Source organism: Rhinolophus ferrumequinum, chromosome 21, assembly GCF_004115265.2.
Source record: "Rhinolophus ferrumequinum isolate MPI-CBG mRhiFer1 chromosome 21, mRhiFer1_v1.p, whole genome shotgun sequence".
Taxonomy (NCBI): Eukaryota; Metazoa; Chordata; class Mammalia; order Chiroptera; family Rhinolophidae; genus Rhinolophus; species Rhinolophus ferrumequinum.
Genome location: NC_046304.1, coordinates 25851270 through 25878893, shown reverse-complemented (window position 1 = coordinate 25878893; position 27624 = coordinate 25851270). Strand labels below are relative to the sequence as shown.

The 27624-nt window shown below is 33.0% G+C and overlaps 1 protein-coding gene across 4 annotated transcripts in view; it reads left to right on the top strand.

Moving 5' to 3' along the window:
- BRIP1 (BRCA1 interacting helicase 1) overlaps positions 1-27624 on the top strand; it is a 155604-nt gene that overhangs the window by 68113 nt on the left and 59867 nt on the right. For all 4 annotated transcript variants that reach the window (XM_033091772.1, XM_033091770.1, XM_033091769.1 and 1 more), the window contains exons 12-14: positions 3013-3178; positions 3287-3427; positions 7842-8003. In XM_033091772.1, coding sequence (XP_032947663.1) covers positions 3013-3178; positions 3287-3427; positions 7842-8003 — 469 coding nt within the window. The remainder of the gene's footprint in view (positions 1-3012; positions 3179-3286; positions 3428-7841; positions 8004-27624) is intronic.

Genomic DNA, 27624 nt, shown 5'->3' with positions numbered 1-27624 from the left:
ATTTTTGAGGAACAGCATGCTGTTTTCCACAGCGACTGCACATTTTAGATTCCCAATTATGCACAAGAGTTCCAATTTCTCCACATTCTTGCCAACACTTGTTCTTTTCTGGTTTTTTTGGATAATAGCCATCCTAATTTATATCTCCTTGTGGTTTTGATTTATATTTTCCTAATAGCTAGAGATGTTGAGCATCTCATCATAGGCTTATTGTCCGTTTGTATATCTTTATTGGGGAAATATCTATTCAAATCCTTTGCCCATTTTTGAATTGGTTTTTTTTGTTGTTATTGTTGTTGAGTTGTAGGAGTCACTTATATATTCTGCATATTAATCCTGTATCAGTTACATGCTTCTCAAGTATTTTCTCCCATTCTGTGGATGTCTTCTCACTCTCTTGATTGTGTCCTTTAATACACAAAAGTTTTTAAATTTTGATAAAGTCCAACTTACCTATTTTTTTCTTTTGTGACTTGTGCTTTCGATATAGCCAAGAAACATGGTTAAATCTGATTTCATGAAGATTTTCCCTTATGTTTTCTTCTAAGAGTTTTATAGTTTTTAGCTCTCAGTATTTTTATAAGATTTTTCTCCACAGATTGTAGAGTTCCTGTCTTGAACTTTGAGAACTAAGGGCGAAATTAACCATCAATATTGTGAGGACATGGTAGAGAAAACCACATTTTATTCTGTTTAAGCCTAGGTGTTTCCAGCCTTATATTGAAAGAAATAATAAGATGATGGGATTACAGAGGTCATCTGGTTCAGTACCTTTGTTAAAAATAGATGAAGACTGAGACCCACATTTTAAAGGAACTTAATTTTTTATAGTTTCCTAACCTTTTTAAACTTTCAGTAAAAATTTTCTTTCTATTTTCTATTTTCTCATGTAATAATAAAGTATAAACCACTTTTTTGTTTCTTTAATAATATCTCTGTTATATATTTTATAACTGATGATGTAACAGAGTGCAAAGAACTCTGGACTAGAAGTTAGGAGGACTGGATTTTAATTTTGTCTGTGCTATGATTTATGTAATGTTTGAACATAGGGATGGGAAGTGGTAAGGGGTAGGTGGTTAAATGATGTCTGATCTTTGTGAGGGGGTTGCTTCTAAGATTTAATGGCTTATTTTCTATCAGAATTACTGAATTTAATTAGTGGTGGGTGTTGTTTTTGTGGAAAATGTTATATTCGAGTATGAAGATAGGCAGACTCTCAATTTTTTAAAAATTAATTTATTTTTTTCAATTACAGTTGACATTCAATATTATTTTTTATAATTGTTTTGTAGCTATCAATTTATACTTTTTAAAAAAATTTTATTGGGGAATATTGGGGAACAGTGTGTTTCTCTGGGACCCATCAGCTCCAAGTCGTCGTCCTTCAGTCTAGTTGTGGAGGGCTCAGCTCCAAGTCCAGTTGCCGTTTTCAATCTTAGTTGCAGGGGGTGCAGCCCACCATCCCATGCAGGAATTGAACCAGCAACCTTGTTGAGAGTTTGCACTCTAACCAACTGAGCCATCCGGCCGCCCCTCCAGCAGCTCAGTGGCAGCTAGTTCTTCAGTCTAGCTGTGGAGAGCACAGCTCACTGGCCCATGTGGGAATCGAACTGGCAACCCTGTTGTTTAGAGCTCATGCTCTAACCAACTGAGCCATCTGGGCGCCCTGTACTTCTATTCCCTTCACCTTTTTCACCCAGCCCCCAAACCTCCTCCCATCTAGCAACCATCAGTTTGTTCTCTGTTTCCATGAGATTTTTTTCTGTTTTGCTTTTTTGTTTATTTTGTTCTTTAGATTCCACATGTAAGTGAGATCATATGGTATTTGTTTTCACTGTCTGACTTATTTCACTTAGCATAATACCCTCTAAGTCCATCTATGTTGTCACAAATGGTAAGATTTCATTTTTTTATGGCTGAGTAGTATTCCATTGTATATATGTACCACTTCTTTATCCAGTCGTATATTGATGGGCACTTGGGTTGCTTTCATAACTTGGCTATTGTTAATAACACTGCAGTGAACATAGGAGTGGGTGTATCTTTTCGAATTAGTGTTTCGTATTTCTTCAGGTTAATATCCAAAAGTAGAATTGCTGGGTCATAAGGTAGTTCTACTTTTAATTTTTTGAGGAACCCCCATATTTTTTTCCATAATGGCTGCACCAATTTGCAATCCCACCAGCAGTGTGTGGGGGTTCCCCTCTCTTTACATCTTTGCCAACACTTGCTGTTTGTTGATTTATTGATGATAACCATTCTGACAGGTGTGAGATGATATCTCATTGTGGTTTTTATTTGCATTATTCTAATGATTAGTGACGTTTAGCATCTTTTCATATATCTCTAGACCATCTGTAACTCCCTTTTGGAGAAATGCCTGTTCAGGGCCTCTGCCCATTTTTTAATTAGATTGTTTTTTTGGTGTTGAGTTGTGTTAGTTCTTTATAAATTTTGGATATATTAACCCCTTATCAGATGTATCATTGGCGAATATCTTCTCCCGTTCAATAGGTTGTCTTTTTGTTTTGTTGATGGTTTCCTTTGCTGGCCAAAACTTTTTAGTTTGACATAGTCCCATTTGCTTCTTTTTTCTTTTGTTTCCCTTGCCTGAGGAGATAGATCAGGGAAAATACTACAAAGAGCCCTGTCAGAGAGTTTACTGCTTATGTTTTCTTCTAGAAGTTTTATGGTTTCATGTCTTACATTTAAGTCTTTAACGCATTTTGAATTTATTCTTGTATAATATATGGAATAAGAAGGTGGTCCAGTTTCATTTTTTGTATGTATCTGTTCAGTTTTCCCAACACCATTTATTGAATAGACTGTCTACCCTATTGTATATTCTTGTCTCCTTTGCCATAGATTAAATGACTGTATAGGCATGGGTTTATTTCTGAGTTCTTTTCAATTTAGTTTTAATATAATTAATTTTTATATTGTATGTAGCTTGGATATTATATGTTTTATAAAGTTTTGCCATTTTATTACCATTTTATTTTCATTTAGGTTTGCAGATGATTATAAAGTTGCTATTCAACAGACTTACTGTTGGATAAATCAGACTGATACTACAGATAAAAATGGGTTCTTTGTTACACCAAAAAATAAGAAACGTTTACGACAGAAAACTGCAGTTCATGTGCTAAACTTTTGGTGCTTAAATCCAGCTGTGGTAAGCTCATTGTTATGTATGAAAATTCTGTCTTTTAACTCAGTGCAAACAAATAAATGTGTTTGAATCTTTTAAAGATGATTTTATACATCTAATGTTTCTTTTTAGGCGTTTTCAGATATTAATGGCAAAGTGTGGACGATTGTTTTGACATCTGGGACCTTATCACCAATGAAATCCTTTTCATCAGAACTTGGTGTTACATTTACTATCCAACTGGAGGCCAATCATGTCATTAATAACTCACAGGTTAGTATTTTTTATTTTGAAGGCTTTCAGTGTTTTTTACCTCAGTATAATTCTACATGAACAATTTCAAAGGTACCTGAAGTATTAGCAAACAGATCCTGATAGGAAATTCAGCATTTCAGTTTTAGAATAAAAGAAAATCTGTTAGCTACTTGATAGTGTCAAGAAAAGGAAATAATAATAAATGCATTTCTTCAACCCAGTGAGTAAAACACAGTTTGAATGCAAAGACTGTATTGCAATTTCCTCATTTAAATAAGTTTTGTGTTTTGTTAATGAAAATTAAAAACAAAATTCAACTTCTTTACCATACTTCTTAGTGTATAATTATTTATGTGTTTCTCTTTTCCATTAGACTATAGTGTATCTTTATTCTTCTTCTTATGTCTCCATTCTAACACTACACCTAGATTGATATCTGGCATTAGGTTATGTGTTCAGCACATGTTTGAGAATCTTAAATGAATTAGAAGTACACTTATGAGCCTTATGACTTAAGATTTTAATTTTTTATAACAATACCATGTAAATGTTATTTTAATTTTCCTAGGAATGTTTTCTCGTTTGTCAATCTGCCTTCTGTTTCTTTTTATGAAGTAATTTAAAACGGTTAGCTACATGCTTCACACCAGCTCTGTGCCTTACATGATTCTAGTGCTGTTTAAAGCTGTAATTTTCAAGGTGTATTTGTGGGGACATTTAATTTCTCACAATTACTTGGGAGGTACTACTGGCATTTAGTAGGTGGGAGCTTTCACTGCTAAGCTCCTATAAACTAAGAATTGTGCTTTCCAAAATACAGGGTTCTCCTGTTTAGAAACATTGCTATAAACAGTAGTAAAGGAAAAATATATGTTCCACATTTTAAAGTTGCCCTCTTTAAAGGCTGAAGTAAATATGGGAAGTTATTAGTAAATTTTCTCTTAAGAATGTTATTATAGGCTGTATGTTTTCAATCTAGTGCACAACAGCTTATTTAATCTATAATGTAACTGAATTATAACAATAATGCTAGTTATTCAGCTGAATTCTGTTATACTATAATAATTTCCCCCAACTTTTAAAGAATTTATTTTTATTTGAATTGTGGTCAAATACACATAATGTAAAATTTAATATCTTTACCATTTTAAGTGTACAGTTCAGTGTTGTTAGGTATATTCACATAGTTGTACAACCAATCTCTAGAACTTTTTCATTTTGCAAATCTGAAATTCTATTCCCATTAAACTACAATTCTTCACTTCCCCCTCCTTCCAGCCTGGTAACTACCTGTTTTAATGAATTTGACTGCTCTAAGTACCTCATGTAAGTGGAATCAAGGTATTTTCCTTTTTGTGATTAGCTTATTTCACTTAGTGTGATAGCTTTTCAAGGTTTATCCATGTTTTAACAGAATCAGGATTTCCTTCCTTTTTAAGGCTGAATAATATGTCATTGTATGTATGTATACTATGTACCGGGGTGCCAAAAAAATGTATACCAGTGGACGCTTTGGTCAACATTGCTCAAGCAGTAGTTCGCTGTAATCAGAAGTGTCTGGACGCTGATGGTAACTGAGCACCTCTTATAATTGCAGAAGTCAAATGTGACTTGTATTCATCTTTTGTTATCAGTGTATATTGAGTATTACAATTTTAATAGTTTTTTCCTTTCTTAAAAGGTGTGTACTTTTTTTTTTGGCACCCTCTGTATATACCACATTTTGTTTATCCATTTATTTGATTACCCCAATTTTTTATTTTAAAAAATTACAAACTTCAGTAAAGTAGAATAACAGTATTAATATAGTGAACATCTTACACTCCTCACCTAGATTCATCAATTGTTAAATTTTGCATATGTATATATATGAGAGAGAAGAGGAATATTGCAAAGTGTTAAAAATTACATTGTATATGTGTGTATGCAATATACATAATATGTGTAATATATGTTGCACATTTTTGGATAAACTATTAAAAAGCAATTTGTCCAATCACCTATTGAAGGACACTCTGGTTGTTTCCATGCCTTGGCTACCGTGAATAATGCTGTAATGAACATAGGTCTACATATATCTTTATGGATAAATTTTCAGGTTTTTGGATAGCTACCCAGAAGGGGGATTGCTGGGTCGTATGGTAATTCTATTCTTAATTTTTTGAGGAACCTCCATACCATTTTCCATAGTGGCTGTACCAATATACATTCCCACCAGCAGTGTATGAGGGTTCCTTTTTCTCCACAACCTCTCCAACATTTGTTATTACTTGTCTTGTTGATAATAGCCATTCTTACAGGTATGAGGTGGTATCTCACTGTGGTTCTGATTTGCATTTCCCTGATAGCTAGTAAAGTTGAGTATTTAGTCATACATCTGTTGGCCATTTGTATGTCGTCTTGGGAGAAGTGTCTGTTCAGCTGCTCTGCCCACTTTTTAATTGGATTGTTTGTTTTGTTGTTGTTGAGTTGTACGAGTTCTTTATATATGTTGGATATTAGCCCCTTATCAGAGGTGTTGATTACAATATCTTCTCCCTTTTGGTTGATTGTCTCTTTGTTTTGTTGATGGTTCTTTTTTTTTTTTGCTTTGCAGAAACTTTTTAGTTTGATATAGTCCCTTAATTTATTTTAGCTTTTACTTTCCTTGCCTTTACAGTCAAATTTATAAAAGCCTTCCTGGACCCAAGGTCCATAAGTTTAGTACCTATGCTTTTTTTCTATACAGTTTATTGTTTCAGGTCTGATATTTAGGTCTTTGATCCATTTCGAGTTAATTTTGGTATACGGTGACAGATAGCAGTCTAGTTTCATTCTTTTGAATGTGGCTTTCCAGTTTTCCCAGAATTATTTATTGAAGAGGCTTTCTTTTCTTCATAATATGTCTTTGGCTCCTTTGTCAAAAATTATCTGCCCATATATATGTGGATTTATTTCTGGGTTCTCAAAGAAGATGTTGTACACACATATAATGGAATATTTCTCGGCCATTAGAAAAGATGAAATACTGCCATTTGCGACAACAGGGATAGATTTTGAGATTATCATACTAAGCGAAATAAGTCTGACAGAAAAAGTCAAGAACCATAGGAGTTCACTCACATGTGGGATGTAAAACTGAAAGCAACAAAGGAACAAGACAAACAAACAAACAAAACTCATAGACACAGACAACAGTTTAGTACTTACCAGAGGGTAAGGGAGGTGGGAGGGAATAGTAGAAGAGAGTAAAGGGGGTCAGATACATGGTGATGGAAGAACTGACTGGGTGGTGAACATACAATGCAGTATATAAATGATGAATTAGAAATGTACACTTGAGACCTGTATGATTTTACTAACCAATGTCACCCCAATAAACTTAATAAAGATTAAAAAAAGTAATTTGTAAACATCATGATACTTTGCCCTTAATTAGTTTAGCCTTTCTCTCCTAAGAGCCAGTACATAATCCTATATAACCACAATACCATGGTCATACCCAAGAAATTTAATATTGATACAATAGAGTCAATATTTATTTCTCCAGTTACTCCCAAAAAGTCTTTTAACCTGTTTATTTTTCTTATTCTTGATGCCGCATCCAAACAAGTATTATATATTACATTTGATTTTCATAACAGTTTTTTTTTTTTGCCCTTTTTTCCTGTCTTTCATGACATTTATTAAAGAATTTAAATCACTGGTTGTCTTGAGCAATGTCTCATCACCTGGATTTATCTGATTGTTTCCCCATGATAAGATTCAGGTTAAACTGTTTGGTAAGAACTCTATATAGGTGGTTTTGTTACTTCTCATTGCATTATATCAGGAAACACATAATATCAGTTTGTCTTATTACTAGTTGATCATTTAGGTAAAAGTTGGTTAAACAGGTGTCCATCAGATGTCATCTTGCAAAATGTACTTCAGTCTCATATATCATTTCAAAATATAGCACTATTACATTTTTTGACAATCTGAAGTGTTTGTATTGTCTATAGATTACTAATAAAGTTTGTTCTTTTTCTTAGTCAAATCAGCTACAATAAGGCTAGATTCTGTATGAACGTAGAAGAATTGCACAGAACTGTAAAATTTAGTGGGTCTGATTTTCTGTGACTAGATTTTTGAACACCAGTGAATTTGTGCAAGAGTTGTTTCTGTCATAATTGAGTCTTAGACGTTTTTACCTATAGCAAATCATACCAGTAAAATCCATTTTGCTTTCATCCTAAGAGAATTCAGTGATCTGCCTAAAACTTCTATAAGTTAAATCTATATGTAAGTATATAAAGGTAATAGAAAAAAAAACAACAATTTAAAAATAAATGTCCTCTAAACTTGTTTCTGTATCTTCTTTTGACATATATGTAGTTAAGGCTTTCAACTAAATGCTAATTTGCCTGCCTAGTTTATGCATAACTGTAACAGTGACATATTTATATTCCAGGTTTGGGTTGGCACCATTGGGTCTGGCCCCAAGGGTCGGAATCTCTGCGCTACCTTCCAGCACACAGAAACATTTGAGTTCCAGGATGAAGTGGGAGCACTTTTGTTATCTGTATGCCAGACTGTGAGCCAAGGAATTTTGTGTTTCTTGCCATCTTACAAGGTAAGGGAATATTTTTGTTTCTTTTGCCTATAAAAAATCATGTGGAATTACCATGATAAGCTTCATAGGGTCAATAACAACAGGAGAATTATAGTTTTCTAAACTTTATATATGGTTTTAATTATTTATTAAGACACTGCCTAATTATTCTATCTCTGTTTTACTTGAAAGTCTAAAAGACTAAGTACACACACCCACACACACACCAAATTTTGTTTATCCATTCATCTGTTGATGGTCACGGGTTGTTTCCACCTTTTGGCTGTTGTGAATAATGCTACCAGTAACATTGGTATACAATTATCTGCTTGACCCCTGCTTTCAATTCATTTGGATATGTACCTAGAAATGAAATTTGTGTCATATAGTAATTCTGTATAACTTTTTGAGGAACTGACGTACTGTTTTCCACAGTGACTGTACAATTTTAGATTCCCACTATCAGTGCACAAAGGTTTTTATTTTCTCCACATCCTTGCCAACATTTATTTATTTTGTTTTTTTGGTAATAGCCATCCTAATGGATATGCAGTGGTATCTCCCTGTGGTTTTGATTTGCATCCTTCTAATGGCTAGTGATGTTTCATATGCTTATTGGCCATTTGTATATCTTCTTTGGAGAAATGTCTATTCAAGTTCTTCATATTTGAATAGGTTTTTTTGTTATTGTTTAATTATAGAAGTTCCTTATATTTTTTAGATATCAATCCCTTATATATGCTTTATAAGTATTATCTCCCATCATATGAGTTGCCTTTTCATTCTGTTGATAGTGTCCTTTGATGCACAAAAGTTTTAAATTTTGATGAAGTTCAATTTTCTATTTTTTCTTTTGTTATATGTGCTTTTGGTGTCATAACCAAGAATCATTGCCATGAAGATTTTTCCCTATGTTTTTTCTAAGAGTTTAATAGTTTTGTGGTTACATTTAGATATTTAATCCATTTCGAGATAATTTTTGTATATGGTATAAGGTATGGACCCACTCCATTTTTGTCTGTGTGGATATCTTGTCTTCCCAGCACCATTTGTTGAATGGTCTTGGTACCCTTGTTTAAAATCCTGTGACCATATATGTAAGGGGTTATTTCTGGACTTTCTGTTCTATTCCCTTGTCTGTATATGTCATTATGGCGTTACTGTTTTGATTACTTTAGCTTTGCATTAGTTTTGAAATCAAGAAGTGTGAATCCTCCAACTTTGTTCTTTTTCAAGATTGTTTTTTGCTGTTTGGAGTTCCTCAAGATTCCTTATGCTTTTAGGATGGGTTTTTCTGTTTCTGCAAAAGATTGCTGTTGGGATCACATTGAATCTGCATTTTGTTATGTAGAATTATCCTAATAATGTCTTCCAATTTATGAACATAGGGTTTCTTTTCATTTATATATATCTTCTTTAAATTTTTTCAGTGGTGTTTTGTAGTTTTCAGTGTAGAAATCTTTCATCTCCTTGGTTAAATTTATTCCTAAGTATTTAATGCTATTGCAAATGGAATTGTTTTCTTAATTTCCTTTTTGAGTTGTTCACTGCTATTGTATGGAAATAGAACTGATTTTTGTGTATTCATTTTATATCCTGCAACTTTGCTGAATTTATTTGCTCTAGAATTTTTTTAAGGTTTTCTATTTATAAGACCATATCATCTGCCAACAAAGGTCATTTTACTTCTTCCTTACCAATTTAGATGCCTTTTATTTCTCTTACTTGCCTGCTTACTCTGGATAGAACTTCCACTACTATGTTGAGAAGAGGTGGTACAGGCTGGCAACCTTGTTCCATTTAGTGTGATGTTAGCTTTTGGTTTTTCATATATTGCTATATCATGTTGAGGAAGTTTCTTTCCATTTCTAGTTTATTGATCATTTTTTGTCATTAGTGTTTTTTCTGCATTTTATTGATGATCATGGTGGTTTTTTGGTTCTTCATTCTATTAATGTTGTGTATTTTATTAATTGATTTCCATATGTTGAACCACTCTTGCATATTGAAAATAATTTGTGCATAATCCTTTTAGTATGTTGTTAAATTTGTTTTGCTAGTATTTTGTTGAGGATTTTTGCATCAATATTCATAAAGAATATTGGTCTTTAGTTTTCTTTGTAGTGTCTTTACCTGTCTTTGCTATCAAGGTGATACTAGCTTCATAGACTAAGATAGTAAGTATTCTCTACTCTTCAATTTTTTGGAAGAGTTTGAGTAAGATTGGTGTTAATTCTTTAAATGTTTGATAGAATTCACCAGTGAAGCGACCTGGTCCAGGGATTTTCTTTGTTGGAGGATTTTTGATTACTGAGTCAATGTCCTTACTAGTTTTGAGTCTATTTAGATTTTCTACCTTTTCATGAATCAGTTTTTGTAGATGTGCATTTCTAGGAATTCGTCCATTTTTATCTAGGTTATCCATTTTGGTGGCATACAATTGTTCATAATATTCTTTTGTAATCCTTATTTCTGTAAAATTGGTAGTAATTTCCCCACTTTCTTTTGTGTGTTTGGTAATTTGAGTCTTTCCCTTTTTTTTCTTAGTCAATCTGGTGAAAGGTTTATCAATTTTGTTGATCTTTTCAAAGAACCAAGTTTTGGTTTTGTTGATTTTCTCTATTTTCTATTTTTTATTTCATTTATCACTTCTGTAATCTTTATTATTTTCTTCTGCCAGTTTTGGATTTAATTTGCTCTTCTATTCTAGTACCTTAAGGTATAAAATTAAATTACTGATTTGAGATCTTTCTTTTTTTTTTTTTTAAGTGTGTGATTACAGCAGTAAATTGACCTCTTAGGACTGCTTTCTTTGCATCCCCTAAGTTTTGAAATGTTATGTTTTTATTTTCGTATTTCCCAAGGTACTTTCTAATTCCTCTTGTTATTTCTTCTTTGACCTATTGGTTATTTAAAAAGTGTGTGTTTGATTTCCTTACATTTGTGAATTTTGTTGTTTTCCTTCTGTTATTGATTTCTAGTTTTATTCCATATGCAATCGAAAAAGACATTTTATATGATTACAGTCTTTTTAAATTTATTAAGAATTGTTTTGTGAACTAACATATGGTCTCTCCGGAAAATATTGCACGTGCATTTGGGAAAAATATGTATTCTGTTGTTGAATGTTGTTATATTTACTTATTAGGTGTATTTGATTTATAGTGCTGTTCAAGTCTCTTATTTCCTTACTTATCTCTATTGAATTTCTATTGATTATTGAAAGTAGAATATTGAAGCCATCAATTATTGTAGAATTTTCAGTTTCTTCCTTCAATTCTACTGTTGTTTGCTTCATATATTTGGGGGCTCTAATATTGGTGCATATGTTTATAATTGTTATATATTCTTCATGAATTGACCTATTTATCAATATATGGTATGCTTTGTCCCTTATAACAATTTTTTACTTAGTCTGTTTTGTCTGTTATTAGTAAAGGTACCCTACCTCCCTTTTGGTTACCATTTGAATGGAATTTATTTTTCATCCTTCCACTGTTAATCTTCACATGTTTAGACCTAAGTAAATGTCTTGTACTCAACATAAAGTTGGACCGTGTTTTGTTTTTATTCTGCCAATGTCTGTCTTTTGATTGGAGAGTGTAATCTATTTATGTTTAAAGTAATAAATGATAAGAGACTTCAGCTATTTTGTTATTTGATTTTTGTATGTCTTACAACTTTTATGTCTCTCATTTTCTCATCACTGCCTTCTTTCTTGTTTAGTTGATTTTTTTGTTGTTATACATATTAATTTTTCATTTTTTTTCATGTATATTTAATAGATATTTTCTCTGTGGTTATCATTGGGATTACCCATAACTCTCTAAAATTATAAGAATCTGATTTGAATTGATACCAACTTAACTTCATTTGTATACAGAAACTCCATTCGTAAACAACTTCATTCCCCCTTTATGTTATTGATGTCACATACTACTTATTTATACATGTGCGCCTGATTACAGATTTATAATAATTTTTTGTGCATTTGCCTTTTAAATCCTGTAGAAAATTAAAAATAGAGTTGCAAACTGAAATTACATTTATAGTGGCTTCATATTTCCCCATGTTAATATTTATCGGAGATTTTTATATCATTATACAATTTTAACTTACTGTGTAGTATCCTTTAGTGTTTTTTTATCATATTTTTATTTTTTATAGTTTTTTAATTTTAATTTTTTTCAATTACAGTAGATATTTAATATTATATTAATTTCAGGTATACAGCATAGTGATTAGACATTTATATAACTTATGAAATGATTCCCCTGTAAGTCTAGTATCCTCTTCATTTCAAAATGAAGGACTCCCTTTAGCATTTCTTATAGGGCAGGTCTAGTGTAATGAACTTTCTCAGCTTTTGTTTATCTGTGTATGTCATAATTTCTCCCTCATTTTTGAAGGACAGTTTTTTGCCAGATATTGAATTTTTGTTTATTAATTTCTTTAGCACTTTAAATATATGTTCCCATTGCCTTCTGGCCTCCCAAGGTTTCTGAGGAGAAATGAGCTTATGATCTTATTGAGGATCCTTTGTATGTGATGAGTTGCTTGTCTCATGGTTACTTTTTTTCCTCTGTCTTTTGACAGTTTAATTTCAAAAACTGTCAAAAGTGGGTCACTTTCGATTTATCCTAATTGGACTTCATTAAGCTTCTGGGATTTGTAAATTCATTTCTTTCATCATATTTGGGAAATTTTTAGCCATAATTTCTTAAAATATTTGAATTGAGTAATAATAGGAATACAAAATATCATAATTTATGCAGTGTAGCTGAAGTTAGAGGGGAAATGTTAACTTTTAATGCTTGTTAGAAAGAAAAAAGATCTTAAAATCATAATGTGTTTCCACCTTATCTCTAAAGAGGAAAATAAACAAGTAAATAGAGGAAAGGAAATAATGAAGAGCAAAATTCAGTAAATTAGAAAATTGAGAAATAATAGAAACAAATCAATGAAATGAAGAGCTATACTCATTATTAGAATGTATTAATAAAATTAATAAAATCTAGCAAGACCAGTCAAGATAAAAAGGGAAGAAAAATGACCAATAATAAGAAGTACAAGAGAACATCATTACAGATTCTGTTGAATTAAAAAAATAATAAAAGGATATTTTCAGCAACTTTCTGCTAGGCAATTAATCAACTTAATGAAATACACAGGTTCCTTGAAAGGCACAGGTTATCAAAATTGACTCAACAATAATCAGGTAATTCAAATAACATATCTGTTGAACAAATTGAAGTGGTAATATGAAATAAAAACCTTTCAGCAAAGAAAAGTGTAGGTTCAGATGTGTTCATTGATGAATTCTATCAAGAAAAAGTATCAATACTACACAAACTCAGAAAATAGAGGAAAAGAAAGCACTTCCCACCTCATCAGGCAAGCAGAGCTCTGATACCAAAGCCAAACAAGGGCATTACAAGAAAACAAAACTAGGCTCACAGAGATCTAAAAGTCATTAACAAAAAATTGGTAAATTTAATCCATTAATATAAAAAGGATCATACATCATAACCAGTGGGTTTTATCTTGGGAAGCCAATAATAGTTTAGTCTTCAAAATTCAACTATTATAATTCACCACATCAACAGGATAAATTTAAAAAACCACATGTTCATCTAAAAAAGTGCTGATAAAGCATTTTACAAAATTTAATGCCAATTCATGATATAAACTCTTAGTGAACAAAGAACAACCTGATAAAGGGAATTTAGGAGAAACTTACAGCTAACATCCTGCTTAATATTGTAAGACTAAATGCTTTTTTGCCTCCGTTCAGGAATAAGGAACAGATATCAGTTCTTACTACAGTTATGCACTGCTTAACAACAGGAATATGTTCTGAGAAATGCATTGTTAGGCAATTTTGTTAACGTGTGAACATCAGAGTATACCTTCACACACCTAGAGGGTATAGCCTGCAGTACACCTAGGCTGTATGGTAGAGCCTATTGCTCATAGGCTATAAGCCTGTACAGCATGTTACTGCACCAACAACACAAGATTAAATCAAGCAAAAAGAAAATTATGCAATCGACACAGTAAACAGGAGATGTATGAGGCTGCTGCTGGTGTAACTTGGAATAGTATTTTATAGCAAACTTTTTTTATAAAAGTAGAAAGAATATATTCTAAAATAATGATAAAAAGTATAGTAAATATATAAACCAATAACATAGTTATTATCATTATCAAGTATTATGTACTGTACATAGTTGTGTGTGCTGTACTTTTATATATCTGGCAGCACAGTACCTTTGTTTCCACCAGCATCACCACAAACACCTGAGTAATGAATTAAGCTATGACGTTACATTGGCTGCAATGTCACTAAACGCCAGGAATTTTTCAGCTTTGTTATAATCTCATGGGACCACTGTCGTATATTTGGTCCATCATTGACTGAAACCTCATTATGTGGCGCATACCTGTACTTCCTGTTCAGCATTGTACTTTATCCTGTACAGTTAGGCAAGAAAAGGAAACAAAAGTTATAAAGATTTGAAGAGATGAAATAAATTGTTTCTGTTCAGACATCATGATTTTGTACTTAGAAAATCTTAGAAAAAGGTATCTACAAAACGATTATTAAAATTAATAACTGAATGTAGCAAGCTCTCAGTCTAAGAATGTCAATATACATAAACACATTATATGTCTTTAATAATAATGAACTCTTATATTTTAAAGTAATACCAGTTAAAATAGTATTAAAAATCATGAAGTTATTTGCATAATATGCATGACCCAAACACTAAAAAGTACAAAACATTGCTGAGAGAAATTAAAGCCTATATATAAAATCTTCATAAATGTAGAGATACCACGTTCACAGGTTGGAAGTCCCAGTATTAAGGTGTCTATTCTCTTGAAGTTGATCTATATAGTCAAGCCAATCTTAGTAATAATTCCAACAGGCTATTTTTATATATTTTTTTTAAGAAATTGACATGATTCTATAATTCACACAAAAATACAAATCACATAGTTTTTTTTTAATTTAGATAAAGTAAAAACAATATGGAAGTCTTAAATATCTGGTTTCAAGATTTACTATAAAGCTACAGAAATCAAGACAGTTAGGTATGGGTATAAGGATAGTTATATGTATCAGTGGAACAAAATAAGGTTCAGAAAAAGGTCCGTGTGTGTGTGTGTGTGTGTATTCATATACATATATATGGTCGATTGGTTTTTGACAAAGATGCCAAGGTAATTTAATAGAGAAGAAATGGAATACTTTTAGAGTCATATGGGATAAAATGAATACTGACACCTCATAACCTTATATAAAAATTAACTCGGAACTCAAAAATATACCTTATAACCTTACACAAAAATTTACTCTAAATTGATCATGTATCTAAACATAAAAGCTAAAACATAAAAACTAAAATCACCTCTTCAATGACCTTATCTCCAAATACAGTCACATTCTCTGGTATTGGATGGAGGTTAGGGTTTCAACATTATCAATTTTGGGAGAAAACAGCTCAGCCCATAACAGGGCACAAAGGAACTTTTTGTAAATGTAAATGTTTCATATTTTGATATGGTGGGAGTTTCTTGGGTACATGTATTTGTGAAAACTCATTGAACTATTCACTTAAAATGGGTATATTTTGTTACATACATAAATTATAACACATTAAAGTTGCTTTTTTAAATAGCAAATTGCTAGCACAGACAAAACAGAAGAATTACAAATTCTCATTGCAAATCTGATTAAAATTTCATTAAATTATGTTTATCTGGAAAGGATAATATCAGATCTTCCCACACAGAAATATGGTGTCTATATTATGGAATGTTTTTGCATCCTTCAGTAAAATTAGGTGGTTAAACCGACAATGAAACAGTGCCCTTACCACTTTTCCCTAAGTGCATAAACAAATACATTCTGCCTTTCATTAGGTCAGCTAGTATTCTAATTAAATAGCTGAAAAAATTAGCTTTTTGATACGAAAATCTATGTGTTCAAATATAGTTTAAATTCAGTGTAAAACGAATGCTTAGAATTGTTTATACAAGTTTAAATGCCATGAGTTTTTAGGTAATCAATGTTATGTTACAGTTTACATTCCCAACAAGTTGCTACTTCACCTTCATGAAGCCTGGAATGCTTAATAATGTAGGTACGAAAGGTAGGCAAGAGTTCAGCTAAAGCAAATTATCAGCCAGAAAAAAAAGTAAGAAGGGAAAGATGTTTAAAGATTTCAAAAATGCCAAACAAAATAATGAAATTCTGGTTTTAAGTTATGAATAATATGTTTATATTGATGACAACTTTAAGACCAGAATGCTATTAACATCTAATATTAGATATCATTCCATAATTACGATGTAACAGGCGCAATTGATAAAATATTATTGTGTTATAAACATATAATTCATAATTCTAAAGCATATCTAATTATAATAACATTGTAAACAGCTTCCATAGAAAGATCAGCAGTTACGATGATGAATCAACTAAAGTTTATAGGCATTAGCACTTTTCATTGGATACTGTCTTTGATAAGACACACCAGACTTTTCTACATCTTAATGTAGACAGATTGGCAACATAAACACTAATGGTTTTTATCTTAACCTCGTTTAAGACCTTCTTATATTTCTAAGTAATTTTTACTTTCTTATATGCTGTGATACCCTGAGTTATCAGTTCTGATACTCATTTTCAGATTTTTTTTTGCTAGCACTGCTATTGATTTTTACCACAAACAACACTTTTTAGTGTATATTCACCATCTTCTAACAATAAAAAAAATCTTAAAAATGACAGTTGTAACATTGCTTCATAGTAAACATATTTTCTAAATAAATGAAAATTTAAGTAAAATTAAGAACAGTGGTTTTATTATAATAAGCATTGCATACTTAAATGTTACTTTGGGATAGTTTTCATGTCGTGATTATACTCTATGAGTTTGGAAAGATCCACAATATATGGGTTATTGGGTTGTTGTGTTTTTTCCGTATGTAGGTGATTACCATACTAAAGTTCATTTATCATGAGGCATTAAAATTAAAGACATGGGAAGTTTTGAAAATTTGGTGTGATACTGCAAGCAGTTACATCTTCACAATCAAAAAAAATGCTTAAAACAATGACAGTGCCTCTAAAAATCAATATTCTAGCACAGAGGAGAAAATTTTTCTTTTTTAATTCATAATTTTAAGCTAGTTTCTACTATCTAATTACTTATTTTGATTCTTGTTATATTTTTTCAAAATCTTTAATTTTTGAAAATTTGGGAAGCCCTCTGATTATTTCTTTAAAAAAAATTTTTTTAATCTTAAATTGGTCTTCTTCCTTTCTGTTCTTATAAAGAAACTGCATTTTGAGATATAATTCACATACCAGATAATTCACCCTTTTAAAGTATAGAATTCAGTAGTTTTTAGTGTATTTACAAAGTTGTACAACCACCATTGTTGCCTAATTCCAGAACATTTTCTTCACCCCAAAAAGAAACCCCTTATTCTTAGTAGCAGTCACTTCCCACCCCCTACCTCCCCTTAACTTCTGATACCACAAATCTACTGGACTCTTCATATAAATGGAATCATACAATATATGGCATTTTGTGTGTGGCTTCCTCACAGTGCATAATGTTTTCAAGGTTCATCTATGTTGTGGGATGAATCAGTACATTCTTTTTTATGGATAAATCTTCGTATCTTTGAATTTAAAGTGTCTTTTGTAGACAGCATATAGTTGGGTCATTTTTAAAAAAAAATCTATTCTGTTAATCTCTGCCTTTTAACTTGAGTGTTTACATTTCACTCAATTATTGACAAGGTAGTTTTTACATCTACCACTTTGCTATTTTTTTGCTCATGTCATCTTCCCCGCCCTCCCCCATTCCTACGTTGCTGCCTTTTTGTGTATGTGTTAAATAGATATTTTTCTAATGTGCCGTTTTAATGTCCTTGAGTTTCTTTTACGATATACTTTTTAGTTATTTTCTTAATGGTTGCCCTGGAAATTTTAATAAACATCTTATAACAATGTAGTTTTGATTGATACTAAATTAATTTCAATATTTGATATTTCAGTATTTCAGTATTTCAGTGTTTGATCCTATATAGTTGTATCATGTTCCACTTTCCTTGTGCTATTATTGTAATAAAAATTATATATTTATACAATTATATGTTCATCAATACAGGTTTATAATTATTGCTTTATGCAGTGGTCTTTTAAATCAGATAGGAGACCAAAAGAGTTGCAAACATAAAATAGATTTATACTGTTTTTTTATATTTACATATGCTATGTTGTTACTTTACCAGTGCTTTAATTTTTTAATTCTTCACGTGGATTTTAGTTACTACCTAGTATCCCTAAAAATTCATTCTTAAATAGAGTCCAAGCCTTGCAACTCTCTCAGTTGTAATCTACTATCATTATCCTGGAGCCCTGTTGAGGTGACGTAAGATATGGGGAAAGGGGCAGCACCCTCTAATTCTATGATTGAGTTATCTATGATATGAGACTTAATCATATGTCCCTGGGCTGTGACATTCACATGTGTTTCTTAGCTCTTAACTCATCTCCTTGGTGAGACAGAAAGAATAGAGGGTTCTGGAATTCAGGTAATTTTCCTTTTCCCCAATTCAGGTAAGGCTCTGGCAAAGTCTTCTTCCTTTGGGAGATTGGCCTTTGTTATGGGGAATGCCTTGAGTGTTTTTCAAAGTGGTTACTTTACCCTCTCCCCTGCTGGGAACAGGAGGGTTTTTCTTGACTCTTTACTGTGAGAACCTCGTGGGGGTTCCTGAAGGTAATATGTATAAAAATGTGAGGGACCCTTAAGATTACTGCCTCTAGGAGTTTCTCACTTTTATACTAGTATACACTGTGCCTCCAGCAATTCATCCAAATTATCATTTGAGTGTTCCTACCAATTTATGGTTCTAGTGGCTTCTGTTCCCAATAAGCAGACCTGCACTGTGATTCTCTGTATTCACCTGTCTTTCCAGATTTCAGGGTGGCAGTTTGTCGGTAACCTCAATTGTCTGACATGTCCAAGGAAAGTCTTTGATTTTTCAGTTTGTTCAGATTTTTTTCTTGATGTAAGATGGGTGTGATGACTTCCAAGTTCTTTACATATCAGAGCTGAAAGTAGAAGGCCACATTTTATCTTTAAAAATGTACTTTCAACTGAGTTTCAGAAGGTAGATATAATTTAAAAGATCAAACCAACACATAAGTCTTTCGTCCGTATCATTGTCAGCTGTTAAACAGTACGGTGACTGGGGTTATGAAATGTATCATGTCATCTATTTTTCATTTTGGGGGGGCTTGACATTGGACATGCAGAAGGCGTGAGACCTTACATTAGAATTTATTTCAGGGGAAAATTTGGAACGAAGATTGAAATATAAGTAGAAGGGTTTTATTAAATTTTTATTATTGCATAACAAATTACCACAAATTTAGCACCTTAAAGAAACATACACTTATTATCTCAGTCTTTCGTCGAGTCAGGCGTTTGTGTATGCCTTAGCTGGGTTTTCTCCTCAGGATCTCACAGGGCTATTAGGTGTCAGCTGAGCTTGCCGTCTCATTAGAGGCCTGACTGGAGAAAGATTAGCTTCCAAGTGCCCTTAGTTTGTTGGCAGAATTTATCTCCTTGTGGCTGTAGGACTGAGGTACCCAGTTTCTTATAGGCTTTTGGCTGGAACCATGTCTTAGCTCTCAGAGGCTGCCCTCGTGTGATTAAAGCTGTTCTCTTAACCTGTGGTTGCTTGCTTTTTCAAAGCCAACAGGGTGACTTTCAAAAGAGGGTAGTCTGTCTTTTAAGGGCGTTCACCTAATTAAGCCAGGTCCACCCAGGATAATATCCCTTTGATTAACTCAGAATCAGTTGGACCTTAATCACATCTGCAAAATCCCTTCACCTTTGCTACATAATATATAACCTAATCATGGAAGGGAAATCTTATTTACATTTATCCCACCTTATACTCAAGGGAGGGAGTTATATACAGTGTGCATTGTGTGCAGAGGGCACGAATCTTGGGGGCCATCTTAGACTTCTTCCTACACAGGGTTAAATTTGTCAGGGCAAAAAAAAGCGTCAAGAAGAATCATTGGGATAAAGATTTACTACTTTGGCTTATGCAGAGAAGATGAATTAATTAAAGTGAAATGACATTCATGAAATGTAGTCAAGTAGAAAAGGCATCATGACTGGCACATAATAAGTTCTTCATAGATGCTTGTTGAATGAACACATAAATGATTGAATATTAACTCTTCTTGTTTCAAGTCTTATTGTATCTAAAATCCGAGATATTTTATTTATTTTTTATTATTTTTTTTTAAAGATTTTATTGGGGAAGGGGAACAGGACTTTATTGGGGAACAGTGTGTACTTCCAGGCCTTTTTTCCAAGTCAAGTTGTTGTCCTTTCAATCCTAGTTGTGGAGGGTGCCGTTCAGCTTCAAGTTGTTGTCCTTTCAGTCTTAGCTGTGGAGGGCGCAGCTCAGCTCCAGGTCTAGTTGCCATTGCTAGTTGCACAGGGCGCAGCCCACCATCCCTTGTGGGAGTCGAACCAGCAACCTTGTGGTTGAGAGGACACACTCCAACCAACTGAGCCATCCGGGAGCTCAGCAGCAGCTCAGCTCAAGGTGCCATGTTCAGTTTTTTTAGTTGCCGGTGGCGCTGCCCACCATCCCTTGTGGGAGTCGAGGAATTGAACTGGCAACCTTGTGGTTGAGAGGATGCGCTCCAACCAACTGAGCCATCCGGGAGCTCAGTGGCAGCTCAGCTCAAGGTGTTGTGTTCAATCTTAGTTGCAGGGGGCAGAGCCCACCATCCCTTGTGGGACTCGAGGAATCGAACTGGCAGCCTTGTGGTTGAGAGCCCACTGGCCCATGTGAGAATCGAACCGGCAGCCTTCGGAGTTAGGAGCATGGAGCTTTAACCGCTTGAGCTACAGGGCCGCATAAAATCAGAGATATTTTGGATCTACAAACTACTGTTTCCCCAAAAATAAGACCTAGCCACACCATCAGCTCTAATGCGTCTTTTGGAGCAAAAATTAATATAAGACCTGGTATTATATTATATTACATTATATTATATATTTTATATTATATTATACCTGGTCTTATGTTATATTATATTATGTTATACCTGGTATCTTGTCCTATTCTATTCTATTATAGCTGGTCTTATAGTAAAATAAGACTGGGTCTTATATTAATTTTTGCTCCAAAAGACGCATTAGAGCTGATGGTCCCGCTAGGTCTTATTTTCAGGGAAACACGGTAGCATCCCTGTGATTTGTGCCATTGTTCAATACATTCTAATTTTGCATATTAGTGTTTATTTTGAGAAGGAACTTTTAATATCCTTAATTGGATTTCTTTAAAATACAAAGTATTTATATTGAGAACTTTGATTATATTAAATTTCAATTTTTTCTGGGAAATCTAGTAGCTTCACTTTTATTTTTATTTATTCAATCCATTGAGGAAATAGTTACTAAATGTGTACTCTGTGCAAAGGACTATACTAAGCCCTGTTGAAGATTCAAAAATAGCAAGTTATCTCTTCAAGATTTCAGGTTGGTAGTTGTATAAAATACAGGTACACAGGCGGCTGTTTTGCTCAGTGGTTAGTGCACGTTGCTCATAACACCAAGGTCACCGGTTCGATTCCCACATGGGCCAGTGAGAAGCAATGGCTTGAGCTTAGTGCTGAGCCGCAGGTGGGAGGCTGGTTTCTCAGTGGTTAGAGTGTGGAGCTCATAACACCAAGGTCGCCGGTTCGAGTCCCACATGGGCCAGTGAACTGCGCCCTCCACAACTAGATTGAAAAACAACGACTTGACATGGAGCTGATGGGTCCTGGAAGAACACACTGTTCCCCAATATTCCCCAATAAAAATAACAATAAAAATAATAATAATAAAAATATGTATGTATGCAAATCCCTATGGTAGTTGATAAATTCTTTAATCATTAGGGAGATAAAGGAAACTTTATACAGAGTTAAGAGTAGGAAGAGGCCACATTTGATTGAATGAAGCAGGGATGCTTCTTAGAGGAGATTGTATTTAAATGGGTGTTAATCAAAAAGGTGGGTAGATTTCTAATGGTAGATAGGGAGTGAGGAGTATAGCTTTCTAGACTAAGGGGATAGCATTAGCAAAGTCGTAAAAAATATTTTTATAACCATGGAGTTTAGCTTAGTTTGTGTGAAAGAATTTAAGGGCAAGACTGGACAGAAGGTTGCAGATTTTCATAAAAGAAACATAAAAGTCTAAAGTATTCATACCACACATTTCAATGGTAAATATTTCTCCCTGTGTGTCTAGATAATTAGAATGGGTGATTTCCTCCAGACTTTACTCTTTCCCTGAAAAAAATTAAACAAATTTCCTTTTGTTATAAATTGCAATTTTTGTGTAAGGATAAAAGTGAGAAAGTTGTCGTTCTAGAATTTTTTTCCCACACATTTCTTTCAGACCCTTCTAAAGTTACTACAAATTACAGTCATTTTGTGAAGAATACCATTCTTCCACTAAGATAAATTTGACTTTGACTCTCTATTGTCATTTAACTAGTAGCACCACTGCTTTACAACTATGACAGATCATTTTTATGGGTTGGAGTTTCCAAACAGTTTTTATGGATAGAAATGTTTCCATTAAATCATTTTGTAAAAAGACTCTGGTACCAAAATAGCAACTTGGATCTTTTTATTTGTACCTTGTAGACTCTTAATTTTCTTTTACATCTTTATGAATAAAATGCATAAACCATTTTCCCGGAGGGAGCATATCACATTTACCACTGAATGTCAGATAAGGAATAAAATGCAAATGTTTCTGTTTATTCTGTATGATTTTTATAAGCATTGTTTAATATTAAATTTGTATGTTGAGAAATTTGAGTGCCACTTAGTTTGATGTTTTTCATTTTTAAGCTATATTGCATTTAATTTAAAGGGGAAACCAAATTGTTCCATTTAAAACGTTTTTCATTTTTTTTCTTATTTAGACAGTTGAAGTTTCTATAGATAATGGATTTGCCTTATTTTAAGTGAAACTGAGCCCGTTTAAGGAAAATTTTCTACAGTGTTAAGTAGAAAGAATCTTCATGGTATTGAGGCCTTTGGGATTGTGTTAGGAAGGTTGTACATCTCTGAGAGACCTTCTGCTCTTTTTTATTAAACTGTATTCATTTATTTGTTCATTCCTTCATTAATTTATTCATGTGACAAACATATATTGGGCACATACTACATTCTTGGTAGATAATTCAAATGACCTGGACAAGGTCATATGTTTAATTAGTGAAATACACTCACCTTAGAACTCTTGATTTTTCTAGTCCAATGCTGTCTTCATAATAGCATTCTAGAGCTTGATATGCGAAACATAGTTCACCTGATAAATATTAATTTGATCTGTTATTTTTATTTAGAGCAATATGTACATGTGTACATGTACGTATATATTTGTATATCAGTATTTATATTGGCTTTTCATATTTGGCTTTGTGAGCTAAACTGTTATCCTTAGGAAAGTAGATAGATATAAGAGCTACTCTGAAGGGATATGCTTAAAAGCTACTTTGAGTGATCAAATATTCTGAAAAATAGTAATTAGAAAGTAGCTATTTAGGTAACCAATTTTTTGCTTTGTTTTGTTTTTGTGTGTGTGTATGCATGTATACAGTCATTCATACCTTTTATCTGTAAATAACATACATACATTTGTGCCACGTATGGCTCCAAAAAAGCTTTGTAGAAATAGATTATAATTTTTTAAATGAAAATTTTAGGTATAATAAGAGCAGGGAAGTTAATATTAAACTAGAGTGAAGGATGGCCAGGTAACCTAGTTTGAAGAGGCAAAGAACAAGTAATAAATCTAGAAACTGACTTCATTCACACTATCTGTGCATCCTCCATTCCCTATCCGTGGTTCTAAACTACATTTTTCATGGATGAAAGATATGGAAAGCACTTTGGGGGAAATGGCAGGCAAGTTGGTTAACTTTAACTTTTGATTAATTTACTGCACATTCCATATGAAAGCACTTTATTTGAACTTGATATGGGCTAGACAAACTTGAGGCTCCAGGCATTCATCTTGGTTACAATCTTTAATGTCCATCTATAGTTAATCTTCGTAATAGCGACCTTGATGAAATGGTATCCTCCAAATACACTTATCAGATAGGCTATCCCAGAGGTAATGGAAAAGAGAAGCTGACAGACCAAATTAAGATGCTTGAATCACATAGTTTATTAAATAAATTTAAAACATACACTAAGAAAAGGGAAAGAGTTGAGAGTAAACACATTTTAGGATTGGGTACAAATGGGTGGAAGGACCACATTACCTAAATCCTGAGATACGGATTTCTCTCTTTAACACATCAGCTTTCCTTGCAGATAGTGTGTTTACAGAGACTAGGATTGAGGTTCGAGCAAAGTGGCCCATAGATGGAAAGTGCTCAAGGCTAATAACACACACTTTATTAGAGAAATGTAGGGGCAAATGCATTTGGTCACAGCTGTAGCCCACCAATTAGCCTGCTGAGCAACTGTGGATTTTATTTGCTTTTCCTGGGCAAACTATACGTGGGCTACGATGGGTGGCTGAATGAATATTTTATGAATATTGAGTGTTTTATATGCCTCAGATATATTTAATATATCTTGAATATTTGAAGGTTCGTGTATACCTAATGTATCTTAAATATTTAGTGGAATATTATTCCTTTTCTTCTATGTTTATAAATACATGCAGTACTTATTGTATCTGTTTAACATGTCTTACAGATTTCCAACTTCTGTCTATGGTGTAAACATCTTACGAGTTTTACCCATCCATTTGGTTTCTCGTCTTTTATACTAGTATTGAATATTCTCGAATATACTGATATGCAAACTACAGATGAAATTCTCTCAATCTCTTGCCTTCAATTTTAAGTTGCCAGCGACTCAAGGATTACCACATTTTAAAACTCTCTCAGAAGATACAGCAATTTCTGTAGAACATGGTGAATGAATGATTAGAGCTCATACCAATGCATTGGTATTTGCCTTGGTACAAAGTACTATTTCTGAGTTTTTAGAAATAAAATGTGCCTCATTTGACTGACTTAAATAATAATAGCTTGAAGATGGTATAACTAGGAAGTCTTGGTAACATGACAGATTGCAAAGGGAAAAATACCATCAAGGAAAGATTCTACAGATAACAGCTCATCGTTGGAAAGTCTATAGGTCATGGATCTGTTTTAAAAAATATAGACTTTATTTTTTAGAGCAATTTTAGGTTCACAGTAAAGTTGAGTGGACAGTACAGAGAGCTCCCATATATCCCCTGTCCCCACACATGCATTCCTCTGACATTATCAACCTCCTTGGTACATTTATTACACTCGATGAATTTATATCACCTGAAGTCCATAGTTTACATTAGGGTCCACTCTTGGTGTTGTACATTCTATGAGTTTTTTATAAATGTATCCTGACATGTATCCACCATTCTAGTATCATACGGAGTAGTTTCACTATCCTAAAAAATCCTCTTGTTCTCCACCTATTCATTCCTCCCTCCCCACAAACCTTAGCAACCATGGGTCTTTTTACTGTTTTCATAGTTTTGCCTTTTCCAAAATGTCACATACAGTTGGAATCATACCATATGTAGCCTTTTCAGATTAGCTTCTTTTACTTAGTGATATACATTTAAGGTTCCTCCATGTCTTTTCATGGCTTGATGGCTCATTTTTTTTTAGTGCTGAATACTATTCCATTGTCTGGATGTACCACCATTTATTCATTTACCTCCTGAAGGACACTACTGAAGGTTTTTGTGTGGATATAAGTTTTCAACCCATATGGGTAAATACCAAGAAGAGCAATTGCTGGATGTATAGTAAGAGTATGTTTAATTTTATAAGAAATGGCCAAACTTTCAAAGTGTCTGTACCATTTTGTAGCCATATTCTTGTCAGCATTTGGTGTTGTCAGTGTTTTGGATTTTGGCCATTCTAATAAGTGTGTAGTGGTATCTCATTGCTGTTTCGGTTTGCAATTTCCTGATGACATAAGACGTGGACCATCTTTTCATATGCTTATTGTCCATCTGTATATTTTTGGTGAGGTAATTGTTCAAGTCTTTGGCCCATTTTTCAATCAGGTTTTTTGTTTTCTTATTGTTGAATTTTAGGAGTTCTTTGTATATTTTGGGTAGTAGTCCTTTATCAGATGTGTTTCGCGTATACTTCTCTCAGTCTGTAGCTTCTCCTTCCTTTATTAAATGTTTACTATTTCTACTGCCAGTACTTTGGTTTGGTCCTCATCTTGAAACTAAATTATTATTAATGGTCTTTATTCCTCTGGTCTTCCTGACAATGTTTTCTCCACTTTGATCATGTTATTCTCCTGTTTATCCCTCAGTATACCAGGAAAAATAGTCATAACTATGTGTCATTCTTCTTTTTTATGTTTTTACGTCTTTGTAGGAATAATTTATAAAAGTAAGAATAAAGAAATAAAGAAAAAACCCCAACATTATTAGAAACTTCGACAAGATTTCAGACATAACAAAATCTCTTTGTGTCAGGTAAATTTTTCTGTGCAAATATCATAAAAGATCAAACAGTAATGTCACATGTCTTTTTAGCAACAGTGAGTGGGGAAGATATGGTTAATGTTGTTGTATCAAAATATTGTGTGATGAAGAATAATTAACTAGATGAGAATGCCATGGTTCCTTCTTGTCTTTAGATACATCAGTTCTTAAATTTGAGAACTTTTATCTAGAATATTGTTATCTGAAGATTCATAGTCTGAGATTTCACTTACACCATCCAATTTCACCATTGTCGCTAGAGTTGGACTCCTGCTCTTTCTCTTTCCATTTGTCTTCTTATTCATTTGATAAGGAGGAAACATCCTCCTTTGTTAATTTCTCTCTCTTTGCCATTATGGGCAGAAAAAGGAAACTTTTCAGTTCTCAACACTGTTCATTGAAAGCGGAAATCAGACTGCAATATGGTGTCCTCCGTTTTCTTTTGTACTTTCTGGAAAGATGATACAGTACTTTGAGCCCCATAATAAGAAGAAAAAACAATAGCAGTGTATTATTGCATCATTCTAGGTGATTCCATCATTCTTCTGTTTTCTTATTTTAGTTTTTTTAGCATTATTTGGAATAATCGATGAATAATAATGGGTAATGATGGACTGATTTGTAAGATACTGAAATAGCTGAATGTTTTAAGATATAGGAAAAATAATTTCAGTAAGATCCCATAATTTATCTTAGAATTATAAGAGAGTTCAGGTAAACCACATGGTAATTGCACGATATAATGGGTTTTATCATGTTTTTTTAAAGAAAATTTTCATTTGTTTGGAAGTCCTCTAAGAAAAAAAAGTGAAATATCAATCTTTATAAATAGTTAGAAATACTCAAAAGTGAAAAATAGGTACATCAGACCCTAATAGTGTACCAAAGGTTTAAAACCTTTAGTAATTCCTTGTTTTCTGAAAGATAAAGCCGAAAATCTTTGCATTACCTAGAATCATTGGTTATTTTTCAGCCTTACTCCTAGCATGCTCCCATCCTATGCATACCGTATT